The sequence below is a fragment of the Culex pipiens genome, chromosome 2 (assembly GCF_016801865.2).
Source record: "Culex pipiens pallens isolate TS chromosome 2, TS_CPP_V2, whole genome shotgun sequence".
NCBI lineage: Eukaryota > Metazoa > Arthropoda > Insecta > Diptera > Culicidae > Culex > Culex pipiens.
This window is the reverse complement of record NC_068938.1, coordinates 96,779,821-96,794,844: the sequence shown is the minus strand read 5'-3', so window position 1 is coordinate 96,794,844 and position 15,024 is coordinate 96,779,821. Positions and strand designations below refer to the sequence as shown.

General features: G+C 35.7%; 1 protein-coding gene across 50 annotated transcripts in view; it reads left to right on the top strand.

The window, feature by feature from the left end:
• Nucleotides 1–15,024, top strand: part of LOC120416594 (zinc finger protein 420) — a 57,747-nt gene that overhangs the window by 22,756 nt on the left and 19,967 nt on the right. For 25 of the 50 annotated variants that reach the window (XM_052708680.1, XM_039578382.2, XM_039578379.2 and 22 more), the window contains 13 exons: nucleotides 2,508–2,591; nucleotides 3,308–3,391; nucleotides 3,921–4,004; nucleotides 4,328–4,411; nucleotides 7,908–7,991; nucleotides 8,528–8,611; nucleotides 8,830–8,913; nucleotides 9,579–9,662; nucleotides 10,407–10,490; nucleotides 11,207–11,290; nucleotides 11,542–11,625; nucleotides 12,283–12,366; nucleotides 12,785–12,868. In XM_052708680.1, coding sequence (XP_052564640.1) covers nucleotides 2,508–2,591; nucleotides 3,308–3,391; nucleotides 3,921–4,004; nucleotides 4,328–4,411; nucleotides 7,908–7,991; nucleotides 8,528–8,611; nucleotides 8,830–8,913; nucleotides 9,579–9,662; nucleotides 10,407–10,490; nucleotides 11,207–11,290; nucleotides 11,542–11,625; nucleotides 12,283–12,366; nucleotides 12,785–12,868 — 1,092 coding nt within the window. The remainder of the gene's footprint in view (nucleotides 1–2,507; nucleotides 2,592–3,307; nucleotides 3,392–3,920; nucleotides 4,005–4,327; nucleotides 4,412–7,907; nucleotides 7,992–8,527; nucleotides 8,612–8,829; nucleotides 8,914–9,578; nucleotides 9,663–10,406; nucleotides 10,491–11,206; nucleotides 11,291–11,541; nucleotides 11,626–12,282; nucleotides 12,367–12,784; nucleotides 12,869–15,024) is intronic. The other 25 variants (XM_039578374.2, XM_039578372.2, XM_039578347.2 and 22 more) reach the window with 19 other exon arrangements.

Here is a 15,024-nt window from a genome sequence, read left to right as displayed (position 1 = left end):
TGTCTACAAATAGATCATTTTCCTCATTTCATATTTTAGACAAAACTTTCATTTATAAAATTTGTTAATTATTAATTTTTTTTTCATTGATAATCAAAATTATCGTTTTTGAGATATCATCATTTGAAAATTACAGCCTCATAAGTTGATTCTTGGAAATACTAATTATCATCGATTCGAATTCTTTATGAGGCTCAGAAACTTGATCGACTTTCCTAGTCTCAGAGACACATTTTGCCAGCTTTTCAAAATCATTATTCAGGAACTTTTACTTCACAAAGTTCTTAACAAATCCAAGGTAAAATAAACAAAATATCGCATTTTAGATATTTTTCACAAATTATTTTTTTTTAATAAAAAATCCTGGTACCAAATTTTGCACCATCATGCTCTATGGCTCAAAAAATGCCTTTAAGTCCCCTAAAATATATAAAAAATCATAAAAATTTAAAAAAATACGTTATTGATGAATATAGCATTTTGTGGGAAAAAAACAAACGTGTATTTATTTTTAGAGATATTTATTTTTTTAATTTATATATTTTTAGAGTGCAATATTTTTTTCTGAATTGTCCTAATTATAAACTACAACTTTACGGAAGGTAGGAAATTGATCAGAACATCACATCTCAAGATCAGCGATGGAATAATCATCATCAAAAGAAAATCTTTGGACGTTCATCAAGAGAAAAAATCCGAAGAGAGCATGGCTCTCCTCTCTCGCGCACGAAAGATCGGTAAAGGGAATCTAAAAATCATCTTGATTATTCGGCGGAACATCTTTTTCACTACTACACTTGCATGTGTAAAGTCGAAAAATGAACTGTCACTTTTTGTAGATGGGCAATGAGTGTAAACAAAGCGAAATAAATAATTTTAAGTGGTGCTAACAAGGAAATTCACAAAAAAATCATCAACAGATTGATTTTTTGGAGAAGTTCAGGAGCGATTTTCTTTTGCGTGATTTGCCTCCTCTCTCTTTCGCGGGTGAAGAATGTTCGCAAGCGAAATTGATTTTTTTTGCGATTATTCCATCCCTGCTCAAGACACAGATTTTCATATATTAACCATAACCAAAACCATCTATCGCTCTTTGAGAGCACAAATAGTTTTTTTGCAATTCCGTCGTGAAACTACTTACTTTTCCTGTCATTTTTGAACGACGAAATAGCCTACTTTTCTGTACCAAAAATAACAGAATCGAATAGCAACACTTTTCAAAATAAATGCTGAAAAGTTCTACTTTTCAGCACTCAAATGGGTGCTGAAAAATTGAACTTTTCAGCACTTGTTTCGAAAAGTAACACTTTTCAACATTTTTTTTGATTTAAACGATTTATTGACAAAATACATGAAAATTTGACATAAAATTTCTCTCAGTGTGTGTTTTTAGGAATTGCAAAAAATGTTGTATGGAACTCGATGCAAAACTTGATATTTTCAGCACTCTTCGTATTTATTTTTATTTATTTATTTTCGTATTTAACTCGTGCAGAAAAAATCCTCTTTTTGCAACTTGTTGCATAAACTACTATTTTTTTAGCTTTAGGAAGTTTTCGAACTTTTTTCAATGGCTTAGTATATTTACGGTATAGTTTTCCAACAGTCAGTAATTTGATAATGCTCAGAAATCTTCGGTGATGAATTACCCTTTTTCGGTTAAAGTCACCTTTAAAACAAAAGCAACAACCTAAAAAGCTAAACTCCGTTTTATCTCTCAAAAATTTGCTCCATAATTTTTCAATTTCAAATTAAAAATTAAATAATTTTCAATCTGATGTAATCTAATCTAACCCTATCGCTGCCAGTCTTTCGAGGGCATCCTGGAAAATGTCTTAGGCTTTTAACGCCTAGCATCCCAATGCAATAAATTACGTTGAAACATCACAAACGTTAAAGCGGCCAGGCCAACTGAGTGAAGTTTACCGCAACGATGATTCGTTGAATTGGATTTGAACACGAGTGTTCAAACAGCAATACTGTTCTGAATGTGCTAGGGAAGAAGAAAAATTAAATAACTTTTCGACAAAAAGGTACAAGGTCGTAGTTTGCAGATTGAAACCCCAAAACGAAAAACAAGCCAAGGAAATAATCAAAACTACACTCAAAACAAAACCAGCTGCAATTTTTTTAGAGGATTTGGCTGCTCAAGTTTGGGTGCAATGCTGGAAATAAAATCAAACATCAGTAAGGTTAAGGCATTGCATAGTTAATTATAACTGTTAATTAAAGAAAAATATTCAACAAAATTGTAAAATGTTTGAAATATTAACAAGGTTAGAAACAATTGAACATATTTTTCACACAAGCCAAATGTGGTCACCCTAAAGCTTGGTCCAATGGTTCTTTTCCACCTCTCCCTCAAATCAATTTTGCGAGCAAACCTCTCCTCTTTCTGTTAGGCAAAACTACATCTTTTCCCTAAAGAAACACTTGTTCCAGTAACCAGGCAAACAAATTAAAAGTAGTTCCCATTTCTTAAACCCGTTTCTCCTCCCCTAAAACAGATTGCACACCGGTGAGACGCCCTATCACTGTACCTATTGTGAGAAAAAATTTACCCGCAAAGAGCATTTAACGAACCATGTCAGGTGAGCGGTTGGTTAGCTGATTAAGTTAAACGGAATTCTAACCTCAAAATTTTAAAAGTTTTCTGTGAGGAGGCGAACCTGCGGAGTTTTTTCGTGCGTGTGTGTGTGCGCGGGTTTTGTTGTGTGTGTATGTGCAAAACAATTTTCGGACGAGGCTAACAATTTTGGTTGGTCAGTTGCAATTTCCACAATGCTAAAAAAGTCAAAATTCGCAGAACATGAAGAATGATTGTTGGCGTGGGGGACTTGAAGAGAGAGATTTGGTTGTTTATTTTGTCAAAATTTAAATCATTGAAAAGGGCAAATTGCCCGATTTTCGCACGTTTCGGCCTATCGTTATCCAAATGAATCCCTACTCTTTTTGGAACCGTAACAAAACGTAACATTTTGGAAATTTCAATTTCGCTTCCGATTGTGAGAGAGAGTCGCGCAAGGCACCGTGTTAAACTTCTTCTTTATTTTGTTTTTTTCCTCGTTTGTTCTGAGAGAACGCGCGCAAAATTGCAATTCCTCACATTGCGTAAAAGTAAAGATCAAAATTGAGCAAGAACAAGTAGAGACGCGCACTTATACATACATATAACTCGGTGTAATGTCTGGAAGAAGAAGTAAAACAACTCACACTAAAAAAATATGAAAAAGTAAAGCGTCCCCACACGACCATAACAACATCTTGTCTCTCTCTCTCTATCTCTCTATCTCTCTTTCTTCAACAGATTGCACACTGGAGAGACTCCCTATCAGTGCACATATTGCGAGAAGAAATTCAGTAGAAGAGAGCGTTTAACGATTCACACAAGGTGAGCGTTTGATTTGCTTTCCTTCCTCTCTTTTTTCCCCTGCCCATGAACGAAACAAACAAACAAACATAAAAAGCTAAACTTGATCGAAATTGCATTTGTGTACTCTCTTTGAGAAAACATAAAATGAGAAAAAAGTACACACACACACTTAGCAAAAAATGGAGAAAGAAATTGGCAATTTTAAGCTATTGCGACCCGTGTTTTTTGATAATTGGAAAATTTTACATGTTTGCACACACATATTTTTAAAAATTATTTTGGCCTTTTAATTTTGGCTGGTTGTCATTTTTTCGGGAGGAATCTTTACTATTCCTTCTCCAAAAATCATCACAAACAAATGATAGAAATGTGAACAATCATTCTGCGAAGCGAATTTCCGAAAAGAAAGAAAAACGAAAAGAGCGCTTTTAGCCGCCAACCCGATTAAAAATTTAAAGTCTCTATTGCACACACGAAACAAACCCGAATTTATGCGATCAGTGTTAAGAACAGGTTCTAATCGATACTACTAAAATCGTGCTTGTAGATTACACACCGGTGAAACCCCGTACCATTGCACTTACTGTTCGAAGAAGTTTGCTCGCAAAGAACATCTCACGAACCATATCAGGTGAGGACATCTCTCTAACCCTTTACTGTTACACTTGTAAATTTAAGTAAATTCCTGTTAAAAAGTTGGCTTTCGGTGAGAATTTGGTGCACTTTTCAGCGGTCCTTGTTGGTCGAGCTAAGGCGAAAGCAATGTACAGTACATTCTCAAAAATTTAGATTTTTAAACTAATCGAAAGCAAAAAATAAAAAAAGAGCCAACCGTTTCACCTTTGTTCAAGAAACAAAAACAACATTCTCACCCTCTCTCTCTCTCTCCGTCTATCTTTTCGATATCTCTCCCCCGCCTGTCCCTCGCTCCGTCTCGATTCCACCCCCCTGCAGAATACACACCGGAGAGACCCCCTATCGGTGCACATATTGTGATAAGAAATTTACCAGAAAAGAGCGTTTAACGTATCACATAAGGTGAGAGCGTTGTTCCGTCTCCCAAACTCATGCCCAGCTCATTTCGCTAATTGTGACTTCATTCGATGTTTAATTCATCTTCCCCACTGATCTTCCCTATTACCAAAAAAAAAAAAAGCATTCGCATCTGTTTGGACCAAAAAATCGTCGTCAACAAAATTTGATACTTGGAAAAACACTAACTCTCAAACTTAAACTCTGTACGCAGCTCTCGCCTTTTCTGCAGGACTCAGTTAAATGGGAATTGGGGTGGTTCCGAAAAGGGTTCAGAATCGATTTACTTAAAAAATACCCTGGGCTTTGTCATAATGAGTGTCATAGGTTTGATGCTTGTTTGGCAAAGAGTATGATTTGATTCGATGTGGAATTAAAATCGAAGTGTTCAGTATATTGCTGAAGCTTCCATTTTTACACATGGACACCACTTCATGCTGCGAGAACCCACTTTGGCGTAGTCTCAGGGCTTAATCGATGGCCGGTAAGCTGTCATCGAGACAAGGAGGTTCTCTGATAGTGGAAATATCACATTTGTACAATGAACCGCTACATATGTGATTTTTCCCTATCTTAATGTGGGTGTCAGGTTAGGATGCGGGTTTAAAAAAATAGTGTTTGTAGAATTTAGGATTTTAACTATAAATATCAACTTTTTATACTTTGCCTTTAGTTATTTAGGGACAAAATTAGTAACAGTGAATTTAGTAATTCTATCAGAATCGGTGATTTTCATTCAACTAGCATAAAAACCATTCTGATTTGTCAAAATTTCCATAGAGTCTGGATCAATCAATAGTGAAATGATATCGGACTAAATTCGTTGATCTGTTGAACTAACGGTTGTCGGATTATGATTGTATCGACCATTGTTGCGAATCGAGGATCTACTGGAATTCTGACGAACAAATGGTCGTCTCTTTTTCATTTCACGACTTGTAAAATATCAACTGTTATTTTTTTTTGTTTTTTAAAAGAAGCCAGACAGGTTTTAAAAGAAACGTTTTTTTTTTTGGTTAATAATTAAAATGTCGGGGATTTGAGATAAGAGTAGCTTTCGGATAGGTTGCTTTAAATCTTGTATTCAATTCAAGTTAGGTAGTTATCCGCAAATTAATATTTGGACTTATATGAATAATTGAACATTTTGGACTTATAAATAACACACAACTGTGCATTTATTCTAGAGTCAGATCCATACAGCGTCAGTGTTTATTTGGTCGAAGTGTACTAATTCATTGGCAGATCTGATTCTAGTTGTAATGTACGACAAGACTACTGACGGACGTGACAGGACGAGGGCCCAGTTTAGAGGTTTCGACATCAACGATGTGCGGCTGGATCATCCTCCCAAAAAAAAAAAAAAAAAAAAAAAAAAAAAAAGAATCGATTTACTTAAAAAATAGTTGTCAATGCATATTTTTTAAATAATAGTTATTTTACCTTTGGGAATTCAGAAAAAAATGCTTTTAAAAATGCAATTTTGTCTGAAAATATTCAACTTTTCCATTGTCCAGATGAGTAAATTTACATCTATTTCCATGTAATTTTATTTTATCCTCATAAATTGAGGTGAAATTACATACAGATCAGGTAAATTTACTTGTAACAAATTATATCTTTCCAGATTAATCCTTTTATTTAACCTTGTAATGTTTTTAATAAACTATTGTGCTTTTCAAAATTACGGAAAAATATTTATAGGCACACAGTAAATAAAATCAAGGTAATTTTAATCTGGGAATGGGTACATCTTTTAAGTCCGAAAAAATGTGTCATTTTTCATCTGAAAATTCGTAAGTTTATCACGTTTCTATTGTAATTCCACTTTTTCGGTCTAAATCGAGGTAATATTACATCATAAAAGAGGTAACACATTTTTTTACTCTGCAAAAGTTAACATAATTTGATATTGAAACTTGAAAAGAGACAAAACGGGTTGATGCTTGCAATTTGAAACAAGGTTCATTCATTTGGAATATTAACCACAGACAAGCAGACTTAAATAGATAGCAAAAAATCATTCACTGTGACGTTGCTTCGTGATTTTTAAATTTCTTACTGAAATTTAGATTGAACTACTATAATTGGTATGTAAAAAATTCAGATTACTCCAAATAATGCTAAAATTTTGTTGTAATTAATCTTTATTGTTGGCGTTTCATTAATTTTATCAAAAAAATAATTTAAAATTGTGTGGATTCCACAAAGACAACTTTTAAAAATCTTACACGCAGTATTAAATTGGGTAAATTTAGAAGGTGTAAAATTGATAGGCTTCATATAACCCCTTGTATGATGTAATATTACATTAATTACAGTGGAAACCCCATATTATTAAAAATGTGTAATATTACACATATTCTGAGATAAAATAACATAAATTTTGAAAAATATTTGCAACGGCCTTAATAATATTAATTAATTTCTAAGCCACACCACCCAAAATTGTAATTTTTCATCTTTGCATCAATAAAATAATCGCAACACAACCACAATCAAAATTACAGCCAAAATGTTCTGCCCGAATTATAAATTCTCTATTTATTAATCACATTGCTGATTAAAAATATTACCTCTTAAAATGTGTAAATTTATTTTAACCCTTTCCAAATAAATTGAGGAAAAATTATATAAAAAGGTTAAAAATATATATTTTTTTTAAATAAAAATTAATGTCAGCTTTCAAAAATTTCACTTTGTTTTCTGTGCAGAGCCACAGCGTAAAAAATCCCATCTAGGAAGTTGACAGATTTTATATAAAATTTACATCTTTTTAAGTGTAAATGTGTAAATTACAAGTATTTATATGTAAACGTACATATTTGTTAAGTGTAAATTTACTTCATTTTAAGTGTAAATGTGTAAAATTACTAGTATTTATATGTAAATGTACATATTTATTATGTGTAAATTTACTTCATTTTAAGTGTAAATGTTTCAATTAACATGTTTTTATGTGTGTTTTTTTATATATTTTACATAAATTGAGGTAAAATTACATCGAAAATTAGTTGATATTCAACATTCCAAAATTACACCCAATATCGTAGCGCAAAGTTTTTGATTTCTTTTTTTATTAAATCAAGAAATTCCAAACAAAACTTTATGCATTTTTAATACACCTATTTCGATTTTTATAAAAATAATCAGAATATTCCAATAAACAATTCGTCATTTTACAAGATCGGAAAAGTTATGTTTAAATATTTTAAGTTTTGAATCACTTCCATCACTTCTGATAACCAATCGGAACCACCCTAAACCCCAAATGGAAAGGCACCACATTTTCACACTTCCAACTATCAAATTGAAGCAAAACAAAGTGACGCGCCAAAATTCGAACCCATCCAATAACACCTTGTGTTCACCTGAATAAAAGTGCTTATTTTACCCCGCATCAAACTTCGTGATGTCCCCAATCTCCGGACATTAACCAATCGTATTCTTTATTCTTTTCCCCCCGTCTCCGTCCCTTGAAATATTCAACTCGAACCTACAGACTACACACCGGCGAGACCCCCTATCAGTGTACCTATTGCGAGAAAAAGTTCACGCGAAAAGAGCATTTAACGAATCATGTCAGGTGAGCGGAAACCGAACCGAATATCTCCTAATTTCTCCCCTCAAAGTTTCCCTTTTCATTCCTCTTTGATTCTGTGACATTTCCCGGAATCCTAGTTTCCAACCCGGCTTTTTGTTAAAATTTAAATTTAACTGATTTTTGAAAAAACACACAAGGAAGACTCGGAAGTGGGATTCCGGGAATGCTCCTTCCGCTTCCCGCGAACAGAAAACCTTCGGGAGGGATTGTTTAGGATCGAGGTCCTTCCCAAAAAAAGTTCACAGACAAACAGACGTAACACCCTAATCTGTTTGGAAATTGACTGGTTTAACGGTCAGTTTGAATTTTAAATTTCGTATCGTTTTTCATTCTCCTACTTTTGTTTTGTACTGAACCTGCTGGATATAATTGAGTACAATTTCAAAATTCGAATTGTAACTGGGAATCTTGAAAGTTGGCAATCCCTCCCGAAAGTTTTCGTTTCTCGGAGAGTGGCTTTCCTTCTCCTACTCTGCCCCTCCGTACCGGTTCCTAACTTTATGATCCCATTTTGACAGATTGCACACCGGAGAGACCCCTTACCAGTGCACGTACTGTGACAAAAAATTCACGCGAAAAGAGCATTTAACCAACCACACAAGGTGAGAGCACGTGAGCAAAAGCGCCCCCCTCGTCCCGTCCGTGAATGTCAAAATTTTGTGTCCAAAGGTTTCTGGGAATTTTCTGTACGGAATTGACGTCCTACCCCTTGGTTGTAGTCTTTTGTGGGGTTGAAGTTTAGTGTGGAGCGGTTTCGGGTCTCTTCTCCCTCCCTCTCTCTCTCTAGGTCTCTGTACAAACAATGTATCTTACTCAACAGATTGCACACTGGAGAGACCCCCTATCATTGCACCTATTGTGAGAAGAAATTTATGCGAAAAGAACACTTGAAAAACCACGTCAGGTGAGGTGCCAACCAACGCTTTGTCCTTGTCTCTGTGTCTTCCCACAACCCTGAAGTCCCGTCCCGTTCAAATCACCAATCACCATCATCACGCGCCATTGTTGCCATCAAATAGAGTTTTTTTAGTACAGCCTCGAACCGTGCAATAGCCAAGACAAGAACCACCACCGAGTTGTCAAAATTTCCCCCTCCCCACAAACAAGCAAAACAATCAGACACAAGAATTGGTTTGGACCTTACGTGCGGGGTGACCTGCTTCGCAAAATTACTACCTCTCCCCTGTATTGGTTTCGGGCTAACGTAAACGCAACCCAGACTAAAACATAGAACGTGTACTAAAAAACAGACGCCGACGCAGAAATTAGCGAGATTCTTTAACTCTGTATTCCGTAGTTTGTCCGTAGTGTGTGATCCCAGTAGTGGCGTTCATTTTAGTAGATTTGTTTGGGTAGAATACCACCCCGCTCTGAACTGGTCGTCGCAGGTCAACAACCCCCAATTGGCATGTTTTGGGACGCATGGCGTGTTTTAGTACAAAATTCTAACCTCAAAGGTTGTTGACCCGCTGCGACGCGTTCCCCACCGTGTCCCTGTGTCCAAAACTGTACCGATCTTCTCGACCCGTCTATCTCTATCTCTATCTATACCGTATAATCCGTAAACAGATTGCATACCGGAGAAACTCCCTTTCAATGTACGTACTGCCAGAAGAAGTTTACGCGTAAAGAGCATTTAACCAATCACACCAGGTGAGAGGCTTCCGACTAGTCCGACCTAGAAGCGTTCCCTGTCCATCCAAGCGTGTAACCCGCTCCTCCTTTCGTTTCTCGTACATCAATCATTCTAAAAAATCAGTTTTATCCCTTTAATTTTTCTGAATTCCTTAATCTTTGGTTCGAATCCTTTGAAATCTGGCTCGGGTAGATCGCTCAATGTCAAAATTTAGCTCACTTTGCAGTGGTGGTAAAATTCACCATCGCGAGAGGTTCATGCGAGTGTTTTGGCCATCGCCGAACCATTGGGTGATCTACTGAAATCATGTAACAAAAATTGGACACAGTTAAAGTAACTATTCATTTTATGGTCACAGATGAACAGATTTGTAACTTTAGTGTACTGATTGGTGTGATCAAAATTTGTTCCTGTTCATGTGGGACTGTTCAAGCTGTAATGGTGGTAGTAAAAAGTATTCAAAATGTAGCCACTCTGTTGTAAATTTGTAGTTTTGGAACAAACCACCAGATGTCTCTCCCCTAAAAGTGACATCTGGTGGCAAAAGTGGCCGGTTAGACCTCACATATCATACCTCACCTGCACTTAAAACACACACACATCATCCTCGTCCTACTAACACGTTCTGCTCGTTGTCATCTGCCTGCCAAACCCCCCCTCGTTTCGTTGTACCGTGAAATTTTGAGAGAGAGACTTAATCAGCTTCTAATCGGATACAAAATTCTGCTTTCCGTGACCTCCAATCTCGGCGAATCTTCCAGATTACACACCGGTGAAACGCCGTACCATTGCACTTACTGTACGAAGAAGTTTGCTCGCAAAGAACATCTCACGAACCACATCAGGTGATATATCTTTTGCTTACCATACAATCTACTGTTCGTTGTTCCCGAGCAGACGGAAATAACGTGGGAATAACATTTTTTGATGTTTGAAAATACTAGGCCAATAATATGTTATTTATAACATGTTTTGTTATTGGCCGTTATGATTTTTTTTGTTATTGGATTGTTATTGTAATAACAGACTAATAACATTTTGAGTTATTCTTCGAACAAATCTTTGTTATTCTTTTTTGTTATTTTAACAACTAATCCGACCATCCTAATAACAGTTGGAGTTATTTTTCCATAACAAAACTTGTTATTCCCAAGTTGTTTTGGTTTTCAACCAATATCAGACCAAATTTTGTTATGATAACATAAACTGTTATTAAACTCTTATGCAAAAATGGATTTTGCTAGAATATTCCATAACACATTTTGTTATTTTAACAGTATTTGTTATTGAAATGGCATGAATTATGTTATTACCGTCTGCCCGGGTTTAGTTGTACGGCACCTACTCCCTTCCCCTCTCATTTTCCTATTCCCAGCATTTTTGAAAATTGTTGAAAATTGAATCGAGTTACTTCTGAAATTTGAGCGTTGCTTTTAAATTCAACGCTTAATCTCATCATCGAACACCCCCCTCGCATACGATCCATCATCCTCACAGCGCTGGAAAAAAGAACCATTCGAAGGTCTCTAAAACTCCTCTTCCTGCCTATTCCCGCCCGTAGATTACACACCGGCGAGACGCCGTACCAGTGTACGTACTGTTCCAAGAAGTTCACTCGCAAAGAACATCTCACGAACCATCTCAGGTGAGGCCTAGCCACACTCGCTAGAGTTGAAGTTTTAGTTAAGACCTCTTGGCACCTCACTACTAGATTCCCAAGTCACCCTCGATTTTTCGATGTTTTTCTATGTTTTTAAACTCTCAAAAGTGAGAGATCTAGTTCTTGGATGTGAAAGACCCCTTAAAAGGGCAGATCGCTAACTGTGTTGAATTTTCTTTTTCATAACCAACCACACCAAAACTTCCCACCTGATTCTCGCGCGCTCCTGAACGCAGACTGCACACCGGGGAAACTCCTTACCAGTGTAACTTTTGCGAAAAGAAGTTCACCAGAAAAGAACACCTCACGAACCACGTCAGGTGAGAATCGTGTCCCCCTGTCACCCAATTCACCTCCCGCCCTCTAAAAAACTTCACCACCGCGCCTCACTCCCCATTAACCTCGTCCTCGTTCCATGTTGTTTACAAAGAAAAATGTGACAGCTGGCGGCCATTTTGAACGCTGCGAGTTTGGAGCGCGGACTTGACGTCCGCGAAGCTTGGCAGGAAGTAAGACCCCGGCGGTTACGGGCTCTCTCGATTGTTCTCTTACTTTGGACAGTGAGAGTCACAGACGTTTGACAGTTGGGCTAGTTGCAAAATTGCTCACAAGGTGGCAGCACTTAAACTAAAATTTGCGTTCGTTTGTCTGTGGTATCGTTTCTCAGCATGATTGTTCACAAGTTGCAGATGTCGATTTTTTTGAAGTACAAACTTTTTTAAAGATTGAAAACATTCCGAACCGGGGACTTATTTTTTGCTAAAGCATTCTCCTGAAAATCAAACAAAATTCAAGATCAAATTCGATGAAATTTCCCAAATCCACTTCATTCACAACACATTATCCGTTAAATTTGACCATTTTTGTTGTTGATTCCAAGCTTCTAAAAATGTTGTTGTCATTCTCTCTCTCTTTCTCTCTTCTGTTTTGCTTGCCACGCTCTCTCTCTCTCTTTCCCGCCTCTCTTTCTGATTCAGATTGCACACGGGCGAGACTCCCTATCAGTGCTCGTATTGCCAGAAGAAGTTTACCAGAAAAGAGCATTTGACGAATCACACCAGGTGAGGATGATGTGTTGTTATGCATTGTTAACCAAAACAAACAAAAAAAAACACCTAGTTTTTAAGGCATTTCCCTTCACAACGCCAACCAACTTAAAGTTTTGAAACTTTTGAATGTTTTTAAAAATTAGCTCCAGCAGCGAAGCGAAATGATTTCCCAAGGAATCGATCACAATTTTCTGTAAACAATTATCAAAAAGCCGGGTTCATTACAAAATTTAAGTTCCTTTCAATCCCAAAACCCTCAAAAATGTTATGTTCGTTCTTCCCCTTCCCTGCATCTGTCTCCCAAGCCATCTGTCACTCCCCCTCAAAATATCCACCCTCCAAAAATCATCATAAAATAAATATCAAAAATGTCGTACTGTTTCTCTACTAAACCAAAACCAAACCATTCCACCCCTTCTTCAACACACAGGCTGCACACTGGCGAGACGCCCTATCATTGCACCTATTGCGAGAAGAAATTTATGCGCAAAGAGCATTTAACGAACCATGTCAGGTGAGAGAGCCGAAAAAGTTGACACAGATCAAATCAAAAACGCGTCCGAATCATCCCCCTCCGAAAGTCACAAGAGCACTTTTTTTCATCCCCCCCTTTTTGACATTTCAAAAATTTTGCTATTTTCAAGAACACTGTTTCGTTTCCTTCTTACTAACAAACTTACACACTTTCCTGAAGGAGGTATTAGACTATGACAAACAAACTCGCCCTTTTTCGTGTTTGACTGCTGACGGTTTCGCAAACAAATTCAGACAAACTGTCAAAAAGTGCGTGTTTTGTTGTTTGTTTGTCAAAGTCTAATACCTCCTTAATTCGTATCTTACTTTCCTAACTGGTTGATTTGTTTTGTTAGTTTGGATTTAGTTGTTGGTACTTTTGTTTTTTTAATGTATTATAAACAAGTATTTTTTCCAAGCTTTTGATTGATTATTTTGCTTAGTTCTTTTTTGGCTTTTCTTGTTTTTCATATTGTAATATATGTAAGAAAGGTTTCCATTATCGTTGAAGAGAAATATCGTATGTACGATTATATACAGAACAATTCTCCTTGTAAATTTTTATTAAAATGTGGATCACGAATCAGACCAATTTTCCGGAGCTTCGAGTCTGATAAATGAAAGAAAAAAAAATTGAAATTTTTAACAAAAAATTCCATTTGCTCTAACTGTCAATTTCAAATAGGGTAGATGGATCTATTTTGGACCTAATTCAATATCTTTGTTCAAAGTTGATATGAAATAACCCGCGATAATCTATCGTTATCGTTATTTCAATGATTCTATCGGCGATAATGTTTTTAATATATTTCTAAAATTTACCAAATCCAACCAAATCAGGTTAAATTTTAACACATTTATTTTAATGCTCTGATCTTCATAAAACGCAATATGGGTATCAAACGAAGCGAATTGTGTATGCATTTTCACTACATATGATTTTTTTTTTGTAAAATACTAAAATTTTCATAAAATACCGTTTTTGAATAAAATACTCAAATTTCGCTTTCATATTGCATGTATAAAAAATAGTAATTTGCGAAAAATTTAATTTTTTATAAAAAACACTTGAAAAATTCAAAATGCATTCGAAATTTTGCTTTGTTTGATTGATACCTATATTGCGACTTATGAAAATGTTTTTGAAAAATATGATATTTTCCGAATATTTTCCTCTTCCACACAAAAATAAATAAATAAGTAATTGAATAAAGCGTCTTTTATGTTAGAAAATTTCACCTCTGAAAATGTGTAATTTTCCACTTTTCTGGTGTAAAGTCACTTTTCATTTCAAACTGTGGTAAAATCACAACCCAACCAAAAAATGAAAAAAAAGATGAATCCAACGTGTTCATTAAAAAAAAAACAAATATTTCCAAAAGTAACATTATTTAAAAATAAACAAGGGACCATCCATAAACCACGAGGACACTTTTATGAAAATTTGAACTCCCCGCCCCTTCCCTCCCGGACAATTGTTCATAAAAAAATCTTTTTTGTATGGAGCGTGGACAATCGCCAAGCCCCCCCCCCCACCTCCTTTAAGTGTTCATGAGGTTTATGGATGACCCCCAACTATAATCCACTTTTGAGGTAATTTGAGGTAATAAAACATTACTTCTTTTTGAGTATTTTAACCTTATTTTAACAAAAGAAAGAATATGTAATTTTACATCAAGAACTGGGGAAATTTACATCACTTTCTTTTGAATTTTATTTTAAAAATTATATAAAATATACTTTTTTGCCCATAAATTTAGGTAAATTTACGCATATAGACGTGATTTTCAACCTTTCAAAATTCAAGTTTATTTAACTGTAATCAAGATTGCTAATTTTAATATTTAGTAAAACATAAATTAATATTCCAATGAAACGTACCATCAACGAAGCTTCAACGCAATCATTCAGTTTGCCCCCCTAGATGTCACTCCTCCTGTTTATCCATCTGTCACAGTGTCCTCGCTCCGATATCCTTCAAGCACGCCAACTCTTCCAACTGGTCTGTCCCACTAACATCGACACAAATCTTATCATTCACCATCGCTCCACGAAATCAAAATTCATCCTTCAGTTGTAAAAAAAGCTCTCAAATTAGATCAATCTTCAATAAATTTTCCCAATTAAAATTCAAACTTCTAATCTCGCGCCAAAAAC